Source organism: Natator depressus, chromosome 17 (assembly GCF_965152275.1).
Source record: "Natator depressus isolate rNatDep1 chromosome 17, rNatDep2.hap1, whole genome shotgun sequence".
Classification (NCBI taxonomy): Eukaryota; Metazoa; Chordata; order Testudines; family Cheloniidae; genus Natator; species Natator depressus.
This window is the reverse complement of record NC_134250.1, coordinates 11191556-11209496: the sequence shown is the minus strand read 5'-3', so window position 1 is coordinate 11209496 and position 17941 is coordinate 11191556. Positions and strand designations below refer to the sequence as shown.

The 17941-nt window shown below is 42.2% G+C and overlaps 1 protein-coding gene across 2 annotated transcripts in view; it reads right to left on the bottom strand.

Moving 5' to 3' along the window:
- WSCD1 (WSC domain containing 1) overlaps positions 1 to 17941 on the bottom strand; it is a 58477-nt gene that overhangs the window by 28664 nt on the left and 11872 nt on the right. The window contains exons 2-4 of one of the 2 annotated variants that reach the window (XM_074974927.1): positions 15862 to 16570; positions 7096 to 7210; positions 4048 to 4232 (exon numbers count right to left, since the gene is read on the bottom strand). In XM_074974927.1, the coding sequence (XP_074831028.1) occupies positions 4048 to 4232; positions 7096 to 7210; positions 15862 to 16288 (727 nt within the window). In that variant the 5' untranslated portion in view covers positions 16289 to 16570. Of the gene's footprint in view, positions 1 to 4047; positions 4233 to 7095; positions 7211 to 8343; positions 8504 to 15861; positions 16571 to 17941 lie in introns of those variants that run through there. The other variant, XM_074974928.1, reaches the window with a different exon arrangement.

The following is a 17941-nucleotide window of genomic DNA, read 5'->3' as shown; positions in this document are numbered from 1 at the left end:
GCCCTTAGGGAAATGATGGGCTCTATTGTGTTTAGCTGTAGCTGCACACTGGTAACAGAGCCAAGGTACATTGCTCCAGCCGGGGCTGTTGTTTACCACTGGTTCCGTGTGTGTGTTATGCACCCCCCACTGTGCTCAATCTACAGAGGACGGGAGTCTGTTACAGCTCTCAGCTCGAGGTATAGAGCTTTAAAGCTGTAGAGACTGCTGCTTTTTGCTCTGGAGGGCCCTGACTCAGTCAAGATGGCAGTTGTTGCACTACCTGATCCCAGGAGGTCTTGCAAAGGAACACAAGGGATGGGTGGAAGCCCTCTCAAGCGCCCTCCGCCCCCCCCCCCCCCCGCCTGATATGTACTCTGTTTTTATATAAGATCCGTGCAAAAGGCAGTCACACTCCCCTATTGTTCCGAAAGCCTTCCCCCAAACAAAGTGAGTGGGGAAAAAGAGTGGTGATTCCAAACCACAGAGAGCCTCACTTGTTTGTGCTCATGCTTTTGAATGATTAATGAATTCTGAGACCCAGCTTGTAATTTAGAGTCCCAGAGTTTAAGACCAGAAGGGACCACTAGATCATGATCTCCTGCATATCGCAGGCCACCAGCACCACCCTGCACACTAATCCCAGCAACTAAAATGAGACCAGAACATTGCAGCCCGCAGAACACTAAACTATTAGGTACCGCAGGCAGAGAATAGAAGGGACTGAGCTGCGTCAGTATTTGACAGGGAAATGATTAAGTGAGAGATACCCGGAAAATCCTGGCAAGTGACCCATACCCCTATTGCAGAGGAAGGCAAACTTCCCCCAAGATCGCTGCCAATATGACCTGGGGGGGGGGGGATTCCTTTGTGATTTCTCAGATTCTTCCCTGATCCCCTTGCACACCTTGAGTAATACCTTACTCTTTGAACATTGAAGTCTGCAAGACTACTGGGCAAGTAAGATACTAATCAAGGTAAATAAGGACAGCAGAATATAGCCCTGGAAGCTCTGTAGAATGAAGTGATCTAGTGAAGTGGCGATCAATTAGACCCTGAGCATGTGAGCAAGAACCAGCCAGTCAAGCACCCAAGAGAAACTGTTCAGTGCCGCTTCAGAGCCGTGGCCCATGCCATCCAGCATCCCGGCTTAGGCTCTACATTCTGTTCTCTGCATAGCCGGAGCATCATGCTAGTGCCTCCATTTGCACCAAACACCCCCCCAAAGACAGGAGCCATGATCACTTCATGGATTGCAGCTACACTGCAGGACAGAGCCTCTCCTTTCTGAATGGCACAAAAAGGCCAGGATATGGTTCTAACTTCACAGATAAGAATTCCTCTAGCATAAGGGGCATATGATATTACTTAAACTATATAATATTCATCTAAGTGCAGAGGGCCAGCAGATGGCCTTTGTATCCCTTAAATCACACTAGCCCTATTCTGAGGCCTTAAGGGATGCATAGACCTCTGCAAAGAAGTGAATTTCACTGGCACTGACTACTTATAAATGCTGATAAATATGCCACTGAAGTGATCCCCAGCTGGCCATCAGAAAGCAAAGTCAACATTGAAAAGAAGTGGATTCCAGTAATGTATTTTTTTACCGAAAGAAGGAACAGACCAACTTTCCTGCTGCCTTTGTCAATGGTGGATGGATCAGTCTTGCAATTAATCAGTAACTAGTTTATTATTTTCCTTTGCGTTTTAAGCATCTAAGTTTAGATACCTTGGTTTGACCATGTTGGTGAAAATATTTCTCTTGATAAAGACTGACTTCCACCCAGTGGACAAATTCACATTTGCATAATTCTTTTAAATTCTGAATCAGAACGAAATGTTGGAAATGTGAAATTTTCAGTGGTGTGAACCAAAATGGAATTTTTTTGAAAGCGTCCAGGCTGGCACACTGGTGCCCTGGCAGCCAGTTGTGCTGCTTGGGAGCCGGGCAACTTAGAGAGCCTTGGGGTATGTCTACACTACGCATTAAGCCCAGGCTCTGACTCAGCTTTGATCCCAAATTCCCCTTCCGTTCACACACAAATCAGTCTTACTTGGGTCAGCGAGCACTGAAGACCCAGGTCCTGGGATCTTGCGAGGGAGGAGGATCAAGTCCTGCTATGACTCAGGTCCAAGCCCAGTCATTTTGCAGTGTGGCTGCAGTGCAAGTGGCACACCCGAGTCAGAAGGTGTGCACAGAGCACTATGGACACATAAGCATGGGTGCAAGACCCAGATCCAGCAATTTTAAACCCAAGTTTACAATATGGTGTGGATGCTCAAGCGCAGGCTTGGAAACATGGAGTCCATAGGCTCAGGTCTCACAGACCCCGGCTTAGTGTGCAGGGTAGACATACCTTTGGAGCTCAGGCAACCCACCAGCTGAGCTGCTGGGTGGCCAACGGAGGCTAGGAATACAGAAACTCCATCAGGTTGGCTGCTGGGGAGTCTGGGGACTCTGGCATTGCAGCTGTCCACCACCTCGTGGGCTGAGTTGCAGGCTGAGAAGAAACTAAGGAGGCTGGCCTGCCAGCCAGGCTGCCTGGTTTCCATGGAAAGTTTAGATACAGTCGACACATTCCTGTGTTTTGATTCTGTCAAACCAGCATTATCCGATCAGAACACTGTTCCACTGGAAACGTTTGGACCTGCTCTACCACTGACCCTTTGGGCCAGGTTAGAGGCAAAAGAGTGGGAAAGGGGTCAGAAGCATACCCTGTATCTGCTTTGTGGACTGTATTCCGTAGATCACTTCACTCCACAGACCTTCCAGGGCTAGATTCTGCTATCCTTATTTACCTTAATTAATATCTTACTTGGCCAGTAGTCTTGCTGATGTCAGTGGAACCATTCAGAGAGTAAAATCTTACTCAAGGTGAGCAAAGGCATCACAGTCTGGCTCTTACACACACACACCCCCACTTCAGAATTAAACAGTGATGCAAATCCTGGGAAACTGCCAATGTGCCTGTCAGCCTGACATGAGCAATTTAGGTCTGTGTACCTGTGTTTTATAATTAATGTGTAGCAGTGTGCATTATTGTACAAATCTTGACTCCTCTTTCACCATATATGCTGATGCAACCTAAGGTCTTTGTTGTTTTGTTCCCAGCAAATAGCAGCGTTAAGGAATCAGAAGGTTTGTAGAAGTAAAGGCTGTTCAGCTGCTTAGACGTGTATGTGGTTTGTGTTGGTCTGAAGGTCTATCTGTTTTGTCTCTCATGATAAATCCTAATTGAACGGCAAACAAGAATTGACTCAAAATTAGGCAAAACTCCCCACAAACTCCAGCTATTAGGGGAATAGGTGTTCTTTAGGAACTAGCAAATCTTTGCGTCATATCATTACCAGCTCTTATCTAGAAGAGACAGAGGCATATTCCTCTACCACTGGAAACAGAAATGTATTGATTTTGTTTAAGAGACAGTTTGGGGTGAGAATGGTACATGCATTCTCTTAAGCGAATGGCAGAAGAAATATAAGGTTTCCTAAATTTCTAATACACCTGCATTTGGCCCTGTGATAATGAATGCAAGACTGGTTTTTTTTGCAGATGAACTCTTGCTGAGGTGACAGTCGTAATGCTCTATATTTTACTGGTTCCCATGGTTACACAAACTCTTTGTGTAGCAACTCTGATGCAACTGAGTCAGATGCTTCACGCTCCTCCTAAATAACCAGTTGAACGACCATCCTAGCTGAGCCAGATACTGGCACCAGCCATAAGTGGACATCATGGCCCAGCTTCTCAAAGTCTTAGGCACCTCACTCTTATTGAAATCAACGGGAATTAGTTGCCTAAGTAACTTTGAAGATATGGGCTCTTGCCCTTAGCTGACATTGCAAAAATGCTTCTGTCATTTGCCATGTTTAAAACCCCAGTGAAGGATTCTCTGGAGCAGGATGGGAGGGTGGAATGATAATTCCCCCCACGGGGCCCCCCCCAGCCCTCCCACTGATGTCTGATGCGCCCTGTTTGTGGGATGAACATCACTCAGGACAGCATGCTGAATGCCCTGTCCCTGTTGGGAGAAAATACTCATCAAATAGCGCTATGTTACTTACGTCGTTTGGCCCCTGCCCGTAGTTCCTCCACCCTGTAGACAGACAGCCTGTTCACCCCGCCACAGATGGAACCTTTCTCTCCTTTACATTCATTGTTGCACTCTTCCTGCTTTGCAATCATTATGGGGAGCTTGTTCCCACAGTAACATTCTGCACCATACTCCAAGCCAGCATAGGTATAAGCCCTGTAGGAAGAAAACAATACCTTGAATACAGCTAGACCCTTTGTATTCCAAAGTTCCTCTGCACAGTTGGGAAACTTGTATATACAAACTATGCACAATGCCCCCCACCCCCACCAAGAAATGCAGACAACTCTGAGGAGCAAGGCAGCAACTGTTAAAAAGTGAATAACAGCACAGCACAACAGTGATAGGCAAGAAGTGCAGAATAACACATCCAGTTGAAAGTAAACAGGGAATTTTGTTAGGCAGAATACAAAGGTCTCCAAGGCAGTTTGGCCAGTGCACTCAGGTTTTTAATACTCCTGCTTTTGAAAGAAGTGCTACGGAAATATGAATAGTGATATTTTCCCAGGACTTCATTTTCATGCCTTAGCCAAATGACACCCCAGCAGCACAGTGCCCTTAAGACTATGCTGGGCATTGGTTCAGGAGTGTCTCCTACTGAACCAGAGCACCATTTCTTGACACGTCCGTGTTTGCTGGAGGTTTCTCATCCGAGCACTGCTCAGGTCTGGGCTAGTTTAGAATGCCCGATGTGACGGCATCACAGCTCCAGGGGAGATGGGTCTTGGTCGAGCCAAAATATTTCAGCGACTTTTTGTAAAGTATTTGACCGTTTAGAGTAGCACAGGAGAAAACTCCATTGCTGAAGCTATCTTGACTAGCCTTTAAAAGGAGCCACTTTTGATCCAGTCAAGGAACTTCCAAATGGTCAAAACAAAGAACTGGCTATTACTTCAATTTTAGATTAAAGGCTTGCTGTCTCTTTCAAGGTGTAAAAGTGTGCTTCAGTGAACAGTTGCTATATAAAATAAGAAAACTCAAAAATAAGTATGAAAGGGCAATCCGCTTTGATTAGGGAGGTATCTGTTAAAAATTCAAACATATGGCTTGGTGTATGGAAGTTAAAATTTGAAGGGATGTAGTTTAACTGGCAGTACAAAATGATGCCATACAAATAGAAAGCCTTTGTCTCTTAAGGTGAAGTCTCTCTAACTCTCTCTCACATTCCACTGAATGCATCCGATGCAGTGAGCTGTAGCTCACGAAAGCTTATGCTCAAATAAATTGGTTAGTCTCTAAGGTGCCACTAGTACTCCTTTTCTTTTTGCGAATACAGACTAACTCGGCTGCTACTCTGAAACCTCTCACACTCAGAGTTTCTTAACCCACACCAAGACAGACAGAGAGACACACACACACACATACACACACACACAGCTGTGAGAACACAAGGTGAGATCTGGAACTATGCTGATTAACATCGGCTTAGGGTCTGGCTCATTATTCTTAAATATATTTCAAACAAGAATCAATAAACAAGAATCTGCTTGTAAAGGGATTCCCACTTAGCGCACCAAAAAGAAATGTAAGAGTTAGTGGCTAATTCCCTATTGCTGTTCAAGCAGAGCTGTATTATTACTTGCAGTATTATTTATTGTATCTGCCTCTTCAGCTTCTCTCCAGTCTGAATGTAACCTGATGTCATTTAATACATGTAATCGCAATCATCATTACTAAAAGTTAATACTAAATAAGCTTTGAAGAAGGGTGGTTTTGTGGTTGAGGCACTGGACTGGGACTCAGGGGATCTGGGTTCAGTTCCCAACTCTTCTACACATTGTCTCTAGGACTTCGGGCAAGTCACTTAATCTCCCTGTGCCTCAATTCTCCATCTGTAAAATGGGGATAATAACCATTCCTTTCTCTCACTCTTTGTCTGCCTTATCTATTTAGATTGTTTTTGGCATGTCTATTATTGTGCATTTTTACAAATGCAGCTTAGGAAGCGTAAAGGAAAGGTTTTCAATCTTGGTCACCAAAAGTTGGTTCCTATATCTCTAGATCAACATTTAAATAAATGGCCTGATTTGTAGAAGTGCTGATTGCCTGCGGTTTACATTGGCTCCGGGTGGAGACATGAGTACAGGTGAACAAGCCTGTCTGCGGAGGACGCAGGGTTTATCTTCCTTGCTTCCTGAGTCCAATGTGAGCACCTGCTCTGGAGTATAATTCCCCTGTGCACCAAGTTAAATCCTGAGCAAGATCAACCATTCCAATACTCCAAGCTGTCCCCCTGAATCAGGAAGTGTCTCACCAGTTTCCATAAGGCGGCTCTGTGAGGCCCCACAACCGGAAGCGCTACAGCTAGAGGAATTAGCATATCCCAAGAGCGAGTCTCTCATGATTACACAGTGACTGTAGGCATTGCCCTGAACAATGGGTAGCACATAAGGGTACTCCTGGGATGATGCATCTTAGGAAGCAATGTGCCTGAGACACACCTCTGAGTCTCCATTATTTTGCTGCTTCCTCTTGCCCCTGGGAGCAGAGAGGCTGGTGGAAAAGAGCGGGCCTATACCTGCCATAAATTCTTACCGCCGACCCACATGCTGGCTCAGCTAATCTGGCCAGTGAGCCTGGGGGCAGAGCCAACATTCTGACCCCCTGCTCCAGAGTTGAGGTAAGCAGGGGAGTAGCTTTGCACCCAGACCCAAGGTTCTTACCCCCCTTTTATTCCCCATGCACAAGTATGTAGGTCACGTTACAGTTTAGACCACAAATTGGGCCAGCTAACATTTCCTGCACTCTCCATTCATTTCCCATGTATCCAAGCAGTAATTCTGGGGAAGGACACTGACCCCAAAATGGCTTTCCTTCTGTGGTTAGGCAGAGGTGAAAGAGTCCCCTTCTTGCAGTGTTGCCAAGCAACCTTATGTTTGGAGGCATGAGGTAAACAACGTTTTCAAAACGGTTTGTCTCCTCTTTAATATATGCACATGCTTCCCCCTTGTGAACTCAATTCTAAATTCCCTTTGTTATTGGAGAACAGTTGAAAGTGCAGTGAAAAATCTCTCTTTACCTCTCAGCACAAGCTTCTTGACAATGAGATACTGTCATTTTTCTTAAATCATAAAACACAGCTCCCTTCAATGTCTTCTCCCTGGAATCATCACTGAAGCATCCAACGTAAGTGCCTAAAGTACATGAAATAGCACAATAGTTAGAGATAATCTTACGTTCTGGAACATTCAACTGCAAATTCAAGGTCCTTAGTTACACGTGGCACTTTGCTGTTTGCTCAGGTAGTAGCAATATGTTTGGTAGCCTGGGCTGATACATAGACTACTCGTGTTGACATTCAACTCCTCTAAGAAATCTTTTGTTACTAGGGGGCAAAGTTAAGGTTGGGTGAGATGGGGCAAAGTAAGGATGGGGCTCACCACAGAAAGGCAAGGAGATAGATGTGAATGCTGGTGGGAGTTATATCTGGTAGGGTATGTGGGGAGTGGACAGGGGAGGGAAATGTAAGAGAAAAAGAACTTATATACATACATTATTTTAAAATATAAGATCCTGATGTTTTTCCTAGACCCTTGCACACTCATTTACTCCCTTCTGTAGTTCCTTCTGTCCATCACCCATGGCAACAGAGCCCTCCATCCATCCTGGTCACCATCCCTGATCCACCTTTCTATGTCATCCTGTCTTGAGTCCTCATCACACCTCCACATCTTCTGTCCCCTGCCCCGTCTATGTTCCCAGTACCCTATATCCTCTTCCATGCAGCCTATCCTGCATCTCTCCTGGGGCCAGGCCAGGGCCAAGTTAAGCCCCCAGCGCAAGTTATGGCAGCATCTAACTTGCACCTGGCTGTAACAGCCCCCACCACCCAGAAGCCACAGTAACACTCACAAAGTGCAACAACACTCCAACTTCTTTCTATAGCTAGCCCACCTATTTAGGGGAATAGTGTTGGCCATACTGGCCCTTATTGCTCCCTGGGATTCCCCTTAGCCAGGTAAGCTAGCTCTGTAGCGGCTTTGGGCCAGGAGACCAGCTCAGAGCAGCTGCAGCAATTGGTCAAGATATGGCCTATGACAAGCCAACAGAATGAGTTAGGAAAAATGTTCAGAGTGAAGGGAAAGTATATTTTCACAAATACCATGACTTGGAAAACCCTTTTTGGATTGTTAAAAAACTTCCCTGAAAAACTCTACCCTGGAATGAAATGAGATGTGAGAAGTGTCAGGAAGATGAGTTTCTTTCTGAAATAGGTAGGGATGTATTGAAAACTCAGTCTGTAGTGGAAAGGTAACTTTAGCCTTACCTATGGAGCTATCTGTCTGTCGATGCTATTGAACCACACCTCCTCTCCCATCGCTGTTATTGAGACCTTTGAAATACACCTGGCGTTACTTAGCGTTTGAAAGGAAAATATTTCAGTTAGCCTATCTCCTATATTAAGCATCTTGTCTTTTTGATGTCAGTAACAGACTACGTGAAAACCACGTGTAGCCTGTGATATACGGAAAAGAATTCCGCACCAGAAGAAATATGGAGAGGCTTTATAACGTACAGTGGAGTCATTCAGGTACATGGAGTCATCAGGTATAAAGGATGAGAGGAAATTTGATTCTGGAATTTGATTCCTATTAAAATATAAATATTAGAGGATGCAAGTATCAGGTGATCTGTAGACAGGAAGGGAAAATAAGATGAGAATTGATAAAAACCATTCTGAAGAGTAATAAATAAAACTACAGGGTGGGGGGAGTTACTCCAGAGTCAAATGGAGAATTCATAGCTAAGAAGATAAATCAAACATTCCAATGGCACACACACCACAGTAGTTTCAAAGAACTGCACGTTGGTAATTTGCAAACATGCAATTAGAAAATCCGCAAGCTGTGAATAAACACCCACAAAAGGCTGTTAATGAGATGTGAGTTATGCACCTGGAATAAGAATTTTTTATATTTCATTGGGGCCTTTTGACTTCAGGGGCTTGATTCCACCAGTTGCTGCTGAAAATGTAACATGGGTTCATGTCAAACACAGAGATAGCGTAAGAGAATCTAAGTTAATGTAAATTATACCTGGTTCTAGCCCCTATGAGTAATTTCCATCACTGAAGACTCCTATGATTCTCTTATCTACTTATCAATATCTGCCTTAATCCTCACCTTATATGATCACTCAGACCACATGACCTTAGAATGCAATGGTGTTTCAGTGATAACGTCTGTCAAATGGGGAATAACATGAAATGGGACGATAATTTCCGATGAAGCCATATGATCTCTTAAAAAGTATCCTAGAAATATGCATTATTATTAGCTGGAAATATCTTCTACTGCACAGCCACACACCATTTATTATTATTTGTATTAGAAGTAATACTTAGGAGCCACATTGTGATAGGTGCTGTACAAATATCCGGAAGAGACATTCTCTGCCCGGAAGAGCTTAGAATCCTAATAGACAAGAAAGTTAAGTATGATGGAGGGAAACAGAGGTGGAATGACTTGTCCAAAGTTACGCAGCAAGTCAGTGGCAAAGCTGTAAATTACAGCTGTGTGAATAACTGATTTTTCAGTTACCTGGCAATTCCACAAAAATGGGGGGGGGGGGAGATGAGGGGGCATTGCTGAGTTGACCCGGATCTGACAATTTTCAAAATTTCTGTCAAATTGGGGAGGAAAAATAGTTTTGAGTCAAACAGAATGTTTTGTTTTGATTTTGAGCTCTTCAAAAAAAAAACATTTTAAACAATAAAACAAATTTGGAAACGAAGTCATTTTTGAATTAAAAAAATACCTCACATTTTGTTTTGACAATGTCAGAACAAAATGTTTTGATTTCATAGAGGGGAATTATTGGGGGTGGAGTTTAGACACAAACCATTATACATATTCTATATGAATCTATATTTTTTTTACCAAAAACAAAAAAAGTTTTGTCAAAAAATTTTGCTGACCCCCTTTTGGGAATGGAACCACATCTAGCATCCTATACACAACATGACACTGCCTTCCCCTTTTAAATCAAATTTTTTTCCAGCCCTACCAAAGTTGAGGAGACTGTATCCTTTGAATAAGACTGTAGGAGCATCACGGATGCTGTGATGGTCTTAGTAGGAAAGCAGACCTTTTGCTGGTTCTCTGCACCAGGGTAAAATTTCCCTCTCAGAAAATTATTTTTTAAAATAATGATCCAGGTGTATTGTGTTGACAGTAATTTCACACCAAGGTGTCTTTACAATCTAAATGGCCAAATTGTTGCTCAAGAAACTCAGACTGGGATTTTTAAAGGTGCTTACGTGAGTTTGGCCCATATCTCAGTAGGCGCTCCAGCCCAGATATGGGTTTTAGGCCCATCCTTTTGAGGATCTTGTCCTGGGTGCCTTATTTCCTTAGGGTAAAATTTTCAAAGGCTCTAAAGGCCAGATTTTCAAAGGTATTTAGATGCAGCTAGGTGCCTAGTGTGACTTTCAAAAGCACTTAAGTATGTTATGTGCCTAACTCCCATTGATTTATAACTGATAATTCCCATAGCCTAGTCTTCCTTTGAAAATCCCTCTTTGCCCTGAAAATTTGACTCTTTTAGGACAAAATAACTTTGAAAATCTGGCCCTAAGTCACTTTTGAAAATGGGATTTAGGTGCTTTTGAAAATTTTACCCTTATGATCCTTTGTAAATCCTGGCCTTGTTGAACTATGAGCTCTCCAAATGATTACATTAAAATACATTAATGTTGAAATATCCATAAACTTAGTTAATGCCGATGCCAGTACCAGCCATTAATCTAGTGCCCTGCTGATGTTATAATTGCGAATTGAAAGAGAGCCAAGAGATTATTTATTGCTGTAGCTCACTGGATTATGCACATTTGAATATTCATCATTTGAATATTCAAATGTACATGAAGTGACAATATTAATAACAGCATTGTTAACAAGTCTTTGGAAATTACTATCAATTAAAAATTAAACTTTCCATGTATAGAGTGTGCTATTTTCCCCCTCTCCTAGTAAACTTACTGGCTCTTTATTTCATTATGGATCCCTTCCAAGATATAATGAAATACTTAGTGATTATAATGCCTGCTGAAGTTTCAACTCCACACAGTGATTTCCTTTCAATAAAATGTCACATCGCCTTAAAGTGGCTGTTTTATTTGTATACATCTCCATTCTTGGCTTCATACTGATAACATGTGGGCTTGCTCATATGTTTAGCTGATGTGTCCACCCCACAACTGCACAAGCATAGCATTTGAATAGCTAGTAAGTCAAATCTTTGGTGAGCGTAGGTAGCAAACCTTAGATACTTATTTATGTTAGGTACTTCTATGGTCCCCGTTACTGTAGTATTTGACCACCTCACAATCTTTAATGTATTTATTCTCACAGCACCCCTCTGTTTTCCCAATCTGTAAAATGGGGATCTGAGGCACTAAGTAGCTTGCTGAAGGTCACACAGGAAGTCTACGGTGGAGCAGGGAAATAAACCAGTATCTCCCAACTACCAAGCTAGCACCTTACACGCTAGGCCACCCTTTCTCAGTTCTCCAATTAGTCTCGCCCTCTCTTCACCTGCACCAGGGCTAATCTGCAACAAATCAATTGAAGTCAAGAGAGCTAGAACAGCATACAGCTGTCGTAAGTGAGAGGAGAATCAGAGCTATCATCTTAATAGCTTCTTCCACCATCCAGATTTTAAGTCATGGGGCGTGTGAGCATTTATCAAAGCCAGCAAATCAGGTTTATTTCAGAGGGAACCTTGAAACTCATCAGAATTATATGGGGTGTAAAAATGTGCAGCATGAAAGTACAAATCACAGGGAATCTGGATGAAGTGAACATAATGTGAACCTGTTCAATGAAGGTCTCTTCCCCTCCCCTCAACTCTCATCACATGATACAACAAACCTGTCAAGCCCGTGTACTGGATGTGCCCTTGCCTTGCTAAATCACCAGTCGTCTACTGGGTGAGCAAAAGCAGGGTATGTACTGTCTTTACGATAAAAAATGAGATCCTTTGAGTTGTTAAATACTAACCTCCCAGGTGACTCAGTTGGTTCTTACCAACAATCATCCTTTGGACAGAAGTACATTAAAGTATGTGGGAACCAATGTCAGGGAAGAATTATTAGCTGAAAAAAAATTGATTCATTCCTAAGTGTTTTGGTACATTCTCAGGTCAGTCACAAGTTTGAGTCAACCACAAGACATGTAAGGAATAGCTTGGCTTTGTGTTTCTTGCTAGTCTAGGAGTTTCTGTTGGTCTGAAGTCCACAGTCTACAGACACAGTGCAGTCTGCTGAATCTCACTTAGGGCTGGTCTACACTACTGCGATAAATCGATCGAACTTACGCAACTTCAGTTACATGAAGAACGTAACTGAAGTCAACGTAGTTAGATCCACTTACTGCGGTGGTTACACTGCACTGTGTCGACAGGAGAGTGTCTCCCATCGACTTCCCTTATGCTTCTCAGGGAGGTGGAGTACACAAATCAATGGGAGAGTGCTCTCCCATTGATTTAGCGTGTCTTCTCCAGACCCACTAAATTGACACTCGCTGCATCGATTGCAGAGGTGCCAATCTACCGGTAAGTATAGACATGCCCTTAGACTCCATGGTATTTAAACTGTGTAAACCCTTATGATCTTTGCCGCCCAAGCCAGTTAACTGTGAAGTTTTACTCTGTAAAGCCCTGAGTCCTGTTAGAATCTGGTTCTCTGTGAGCCTGAGAATTCCATCTGCAATACTTCGATCCATCTATTCTTCACCGTTAATCGTAACTTCCTGTCTCAGTTTCAAAAAATGTCCACATTGGGCGCAGCCAGTAGGCATCTTTTTGTGACAAAAATTTCGGACAATATTATTTCTTTGGATTACATGCTCTTCATATTGTTGATTAATGTTGGTAATGTGACGTCTAGTTATTCGGAGTCCCTTTCCTCTAGGTCTTTATTGGTCAGGGAACATGCCAGAAGACCACAGCCTTTCCCAGTTCAGCCTCGAGCTGAAAGAGAGCCAAGAGATTGTCATGTTGTTGTGGCAGCCTTTGCCACTATTTCCACATACTTAGGCAAGACTCGGCTCCCTGTCATTGGGTGTTGAAAACTCGCATTCACTTTTACAGTGTCCTAGTGGACTTGCTACAGATGACTACAATGAGCTTAACATATAATGGTACACATAATGGCTGTGCTCTTCTTTTATCCTGTAGTGACCTGGTACCAGTCACTCAAATCCTTCTGATTATTGTAATTCCCTGATAGGTCTTATGATCAGGGCTTCCCTATCACTTTCAGCTTGTTCGGAATGAAGCAGCACGTTTGATCACATTACTCCTGCCCTACATCTGTTTAAGGCTGACTGTCTTTAATGCAGGTGACTGAATCCATCTTAACCTGTTCTTTTGTAGAGGCCTTGGCTATATTACAGTCAACTCCCACTGAAATCAGTGGGAGTCTTCCCATGTACTCTAATAGGTTTTTCAGGCCAGCTTTTCAAAGATATTTAGGTGCCAAAAGATGCAGATGGGAAACTAATGGGATTGTCAAAAGTGCCTCAGCAGGTTAGAGCCTAACTTCCTTTGAAACCAGTGGGGGTTAGGTGCCTAACTTGCTAAGGCACTTTTGACAGTCCTACTTTGGCAGGTGACCATCTCTTCTGTGGTGGACCATAATGTGTGAAACCTATTCTCTAATAATGCACCCTTGTCTCAGCATCCATGCTTTCATACAATCTCTCACTTATTCCCCCAATAGGACTCTTCAGTGGGACTGTGCAAATCACTGAGCGGTGCGAATCACTGAATTTTTTTCAGTTCGGTGGCTGAAACACAAAAACAAATCACAGAACAACAACAAAAAAACTGTTTCAAATCAAACTCAATGTTTACTTCCTCCCAAGAGAAAAAATTTCATTTTCGTTTTGTGATGTAGTCTCGTTTTTTTGTTTGTTTTACCTCTTCCTTTTATAAAAACAATTGAGGTAAAATTTGAAACGAAAAGTCACTCTGAATTGAAAAATCAAAAGATTTTCTTTCAAGAATGTCAAAATGAAACATTTGGAGATTTTTTTCCAGTCAACATGATTTGGTGAATTTCAACATTAATTCATGAAATATTACAGTTCACCCAAATCGGCATTTTTCAGTGAAAGCAAGTTCCATCCAAAAAATTTTGCCCAGCTCTAAGTATGACCCTTTGTTTAAATTACTTTGTTTTCTTCTCCTCTCTTTCTGTCAGACACCATAGCTTTAATAATAATATTTTATGACCTCTTGTTGATATTCTATATAAAATCATTGTGACTTTTTACTATGAATTTTCAGGCCGCATCCTGAGCCTTTGGCTGGGGATGCTCTAAAAATGAGGCTCGTGATTATGAAATTCTGGCTGCGTAGTGTGTGGGGAGGGAGTACAGAGCCTTCATCCCACTGTGAAGCCTTCTTTAAGACTGGCTAGAATAGCAGCTCCACGCACTAGAGAGAGTGCAAGGTTTCCTCAAGGTCACACAGTGCCCGAAAGTGGGGAAGAGAGTACAGCAAGACAAGGCTCCATTTCCCCTCCCTCCATGCCACACCAGCCTGTGGAACCAGACAGTCACATGGGGAGAGTATCCTGTACCCCTTAAAGGGGAGCAGCAGTTTGCACTCACTCCCACAATGCACCAGGGAGCTCAGAAAGGCAGAATGGTTTCCAGTACCCTCACTGTGGTGGTGCAGCTCTGCACTGACCCAAATGCCGGGCTGGGCCTTAAAGGTACAATCAAGCCCAAGGAGACTAATCTGTGTTTTACAAAAAGAGAAAATATAAGGCCTGATTCTGCTGTGTTAACTCATGCTTTGGTCATGCCTGTTTCCCCACTGAATTCAACGGGGCAGCACATGTATGTATTTCTCAGCATGAGTTAGGGTGGCACAATCAGGCTCACCGTGAGGTGAATTTAGTTTATATCAATCTGATGACATTCCATTTAGACTATTATTAAACCGTGAGGTGAAAACACACAATCTTGTACCCTGTGCTTTGGCTTCTAATTCACAGCATCGCTGCAATGATGTACATTCCCCTTTCAGTTTGCTTTCATGTTGTTATGTTCCAGCAAACTCTTCTAATACCCAGGAAGAGTTCAATCAGTTCCAGGATTTTCTGTTCTTTCGTGATGATCCTGGGAGGGGAAAACCAATTTAATAATTTTCATCTCCACTTGCTTGAAGGAAGAATAAAATAAATCTGTGCTATACAGTCCAACCCCTGAGAAACCATTCACAGAAGGCTGCATTGGCAGCCGTATATTTGGACAGACATAGGAGAATCTACAGCTTTACATACATGAAGGAACATTCAATCATAGAGTTGGATTATGATTGGGGAACTGCTTGTAACCATTTCCTCATTTATGACCAGATTCTGACCTCCTTAATCATACATGAAGCATTTTTTATCTCTATGAAGTTCCATTAAATTCAGTGAGACTACCTTTGGAGTAAGGTACTACTCAAACAAGTGAGGATTGCAGAATCCTAAATATTTTGGGCTGTTATACATATACTTAAAACAACGAGGAGTCCTTTATTTAGTCTCTAAGGTGCCATAAGGACTCCTCATTGTTTTTACTGATACAGACTAACACGGTTTTAGAAACCTCTGAAACCATACATATACTTCGTTTGTATAAAATGGTTTGTAAATGCTCAAGAGCTAATACAGAAATACATTCTTGGAAGGAGTCAGAATACCTCTCACATGCTTATGAACGGTATCAATCTTTGCCTGAAACAAAGTCCTACGTGACAGAAAATGGATGTTGGGAAAAGCCCTTACCTTTGTTTTCACCTGTATGTTGCGTCACCTTAGATCCCGTTGCTTGCATGGGTTCTTGTTCATTAATGAACCTGTGAAACCATCTTCTTCTTAACTGTCTCAGTTCTGAGTTCCGGGATATTAGCCACCGTGGCCCGTACCTCTGATCTGATGTTGGGTCATGGAGCACATCCATGTCCACCAGAAGCTTAGAACTCAAACGAGGGTTTTGCATTGTTCTGGTATCTAGGATTCTGACTCCTATCACCATGTCTGAAACCGGTGAGACCTGAATATTCGAGGTCCCACGTGTGCCTTGTTGGATAACCAAGTGGGATCGCTGCAATAGGAGAAGGCTGCCAGCCATTAGGTAAGCTGCTGTGAGAAAGAAGAGCAGAAACTGGGTCCGCCGAAGAAATTTCTGTAGTCTGAAAAAAGGTTTGGCCATACCCTTACTGAACTGGGCACTTCACGCCTTCAGAACGGCCCCGGAATCACTGGTTGAAATTGTATTAGTTCCTCCCATAAGTTCATCCCATCACTTTAATGTATCCTCCCCCATAAAAATTGTCTTTTTCAGTAGCAACAGCAACTACAATGGCATCATGCTTTATATCCATAGAACTGTGGAATTTCTGGGCAGCTGATCTGGTTCAGGTGAACTTATGAACAGTTCCATAACTGTGGCCAGTTGCACTTCATAACATCACATTCCAAAAGGATAGGAAACCTGAAATATTAAGAAAAATAAAGTTGGCTCTGATCCCATTAGCAAACACTTACCATGTCGAGTTCTTTCCCCCTTCTTTTATTTTAGCTAAACATATAAAGACAATAATCCTGGTACAATGACTGATTTAAAAAGGATCCAGTTACAGATTTCTAATTTTACATTTTTCTTTATTTTAAACTTGAAATGTATACGAAACACCTGCATGATTAGAATAGTCTCCTCAGGATGTTTGGAACAGTAAGTCCTTTTATTTCCTTTGGTAAATAGCTGACATCTCCGGTCTTTGTTACTGACTGGAACCAGGTAGTCACAATATAGACATCTTTATAGGAAGATATTATTGGATACTTTCTTTTCAGTGTTTCAGTAGCTAAGCTACAAATCTAGATCAGAAGAAAACAGCAGTGTGGGTGTATGGTGAAGAAAAACGAAATGGCATCAGCTCTCAAAGGATAAGAGAATAATTCTTAATCTCCATGAATTACAATAAAATGAGGCTTTATGCTGGAAGGATAGTTCCAGTATATATATATATAGAGAGAGAGAGAGAGAGAGAGAGAGTGTATTTTTGTGCCTTGCAAACTTAAAAGAAAGCTAAAGTTTCCACTAATTTGAATCTAGTGTATGTTTCTATGTACCTTTTGTGTGAGTGGGTGTGGATGGGAGTATGTATATATGTATAGGTTTTAATTTAATGGAATCTTATATTTTCTTTTAAAGTTTTCCAAATATTTCTAGACTATTTTGGGGCTTTGCCAGGCTGTTAGTTATGCTGATCTACACAGTGACGGGATTGTCCAAGCAAGAAAAAGCTCTTTTATGCTCTAGGTAACCTTTAACCTTCTGGAACAAATAAAAATGGGCATCTTGCCATATGTTGCCTGAGTTCCTGGTTAATTGCTCTTCTGTGGAACCATGAAAGCACTGAGAAAAGATGCAGTTTGTTCCAGAAAAGAAAATATTATGGCTCTTATTTAACTTGCATTCAGAAACCCTCAAAACCAGCATCAGGACAAGGAAACTTGCTGTCCACTCATCTGCCATTCTTTTCATAGCATTCCTCCACACTTTGCAGTTCCTGATTAAATATCTGAGGATGCTTCTATATGCCTCTTGCTAAAACATATATGATCATGTAAAATTTCTCCTTCATTCTCTTTTTGCTTAGTTGTGTAATCTCTTTGCTTATTAACCACCAATTAATGAAAGGTAAACCTTTCTCATTCAAAACGATATTACAGTTCATCTGACCATCTATTCTTTTTGTCCAATCCCCTTTTAGTCTATTTTTCCTAAATAGCAGATTGGGTTTAGGAAAAAAGGTCAATACATTCCAACTTTGCAGATTAGGCTGACTAGGTTTTTGAT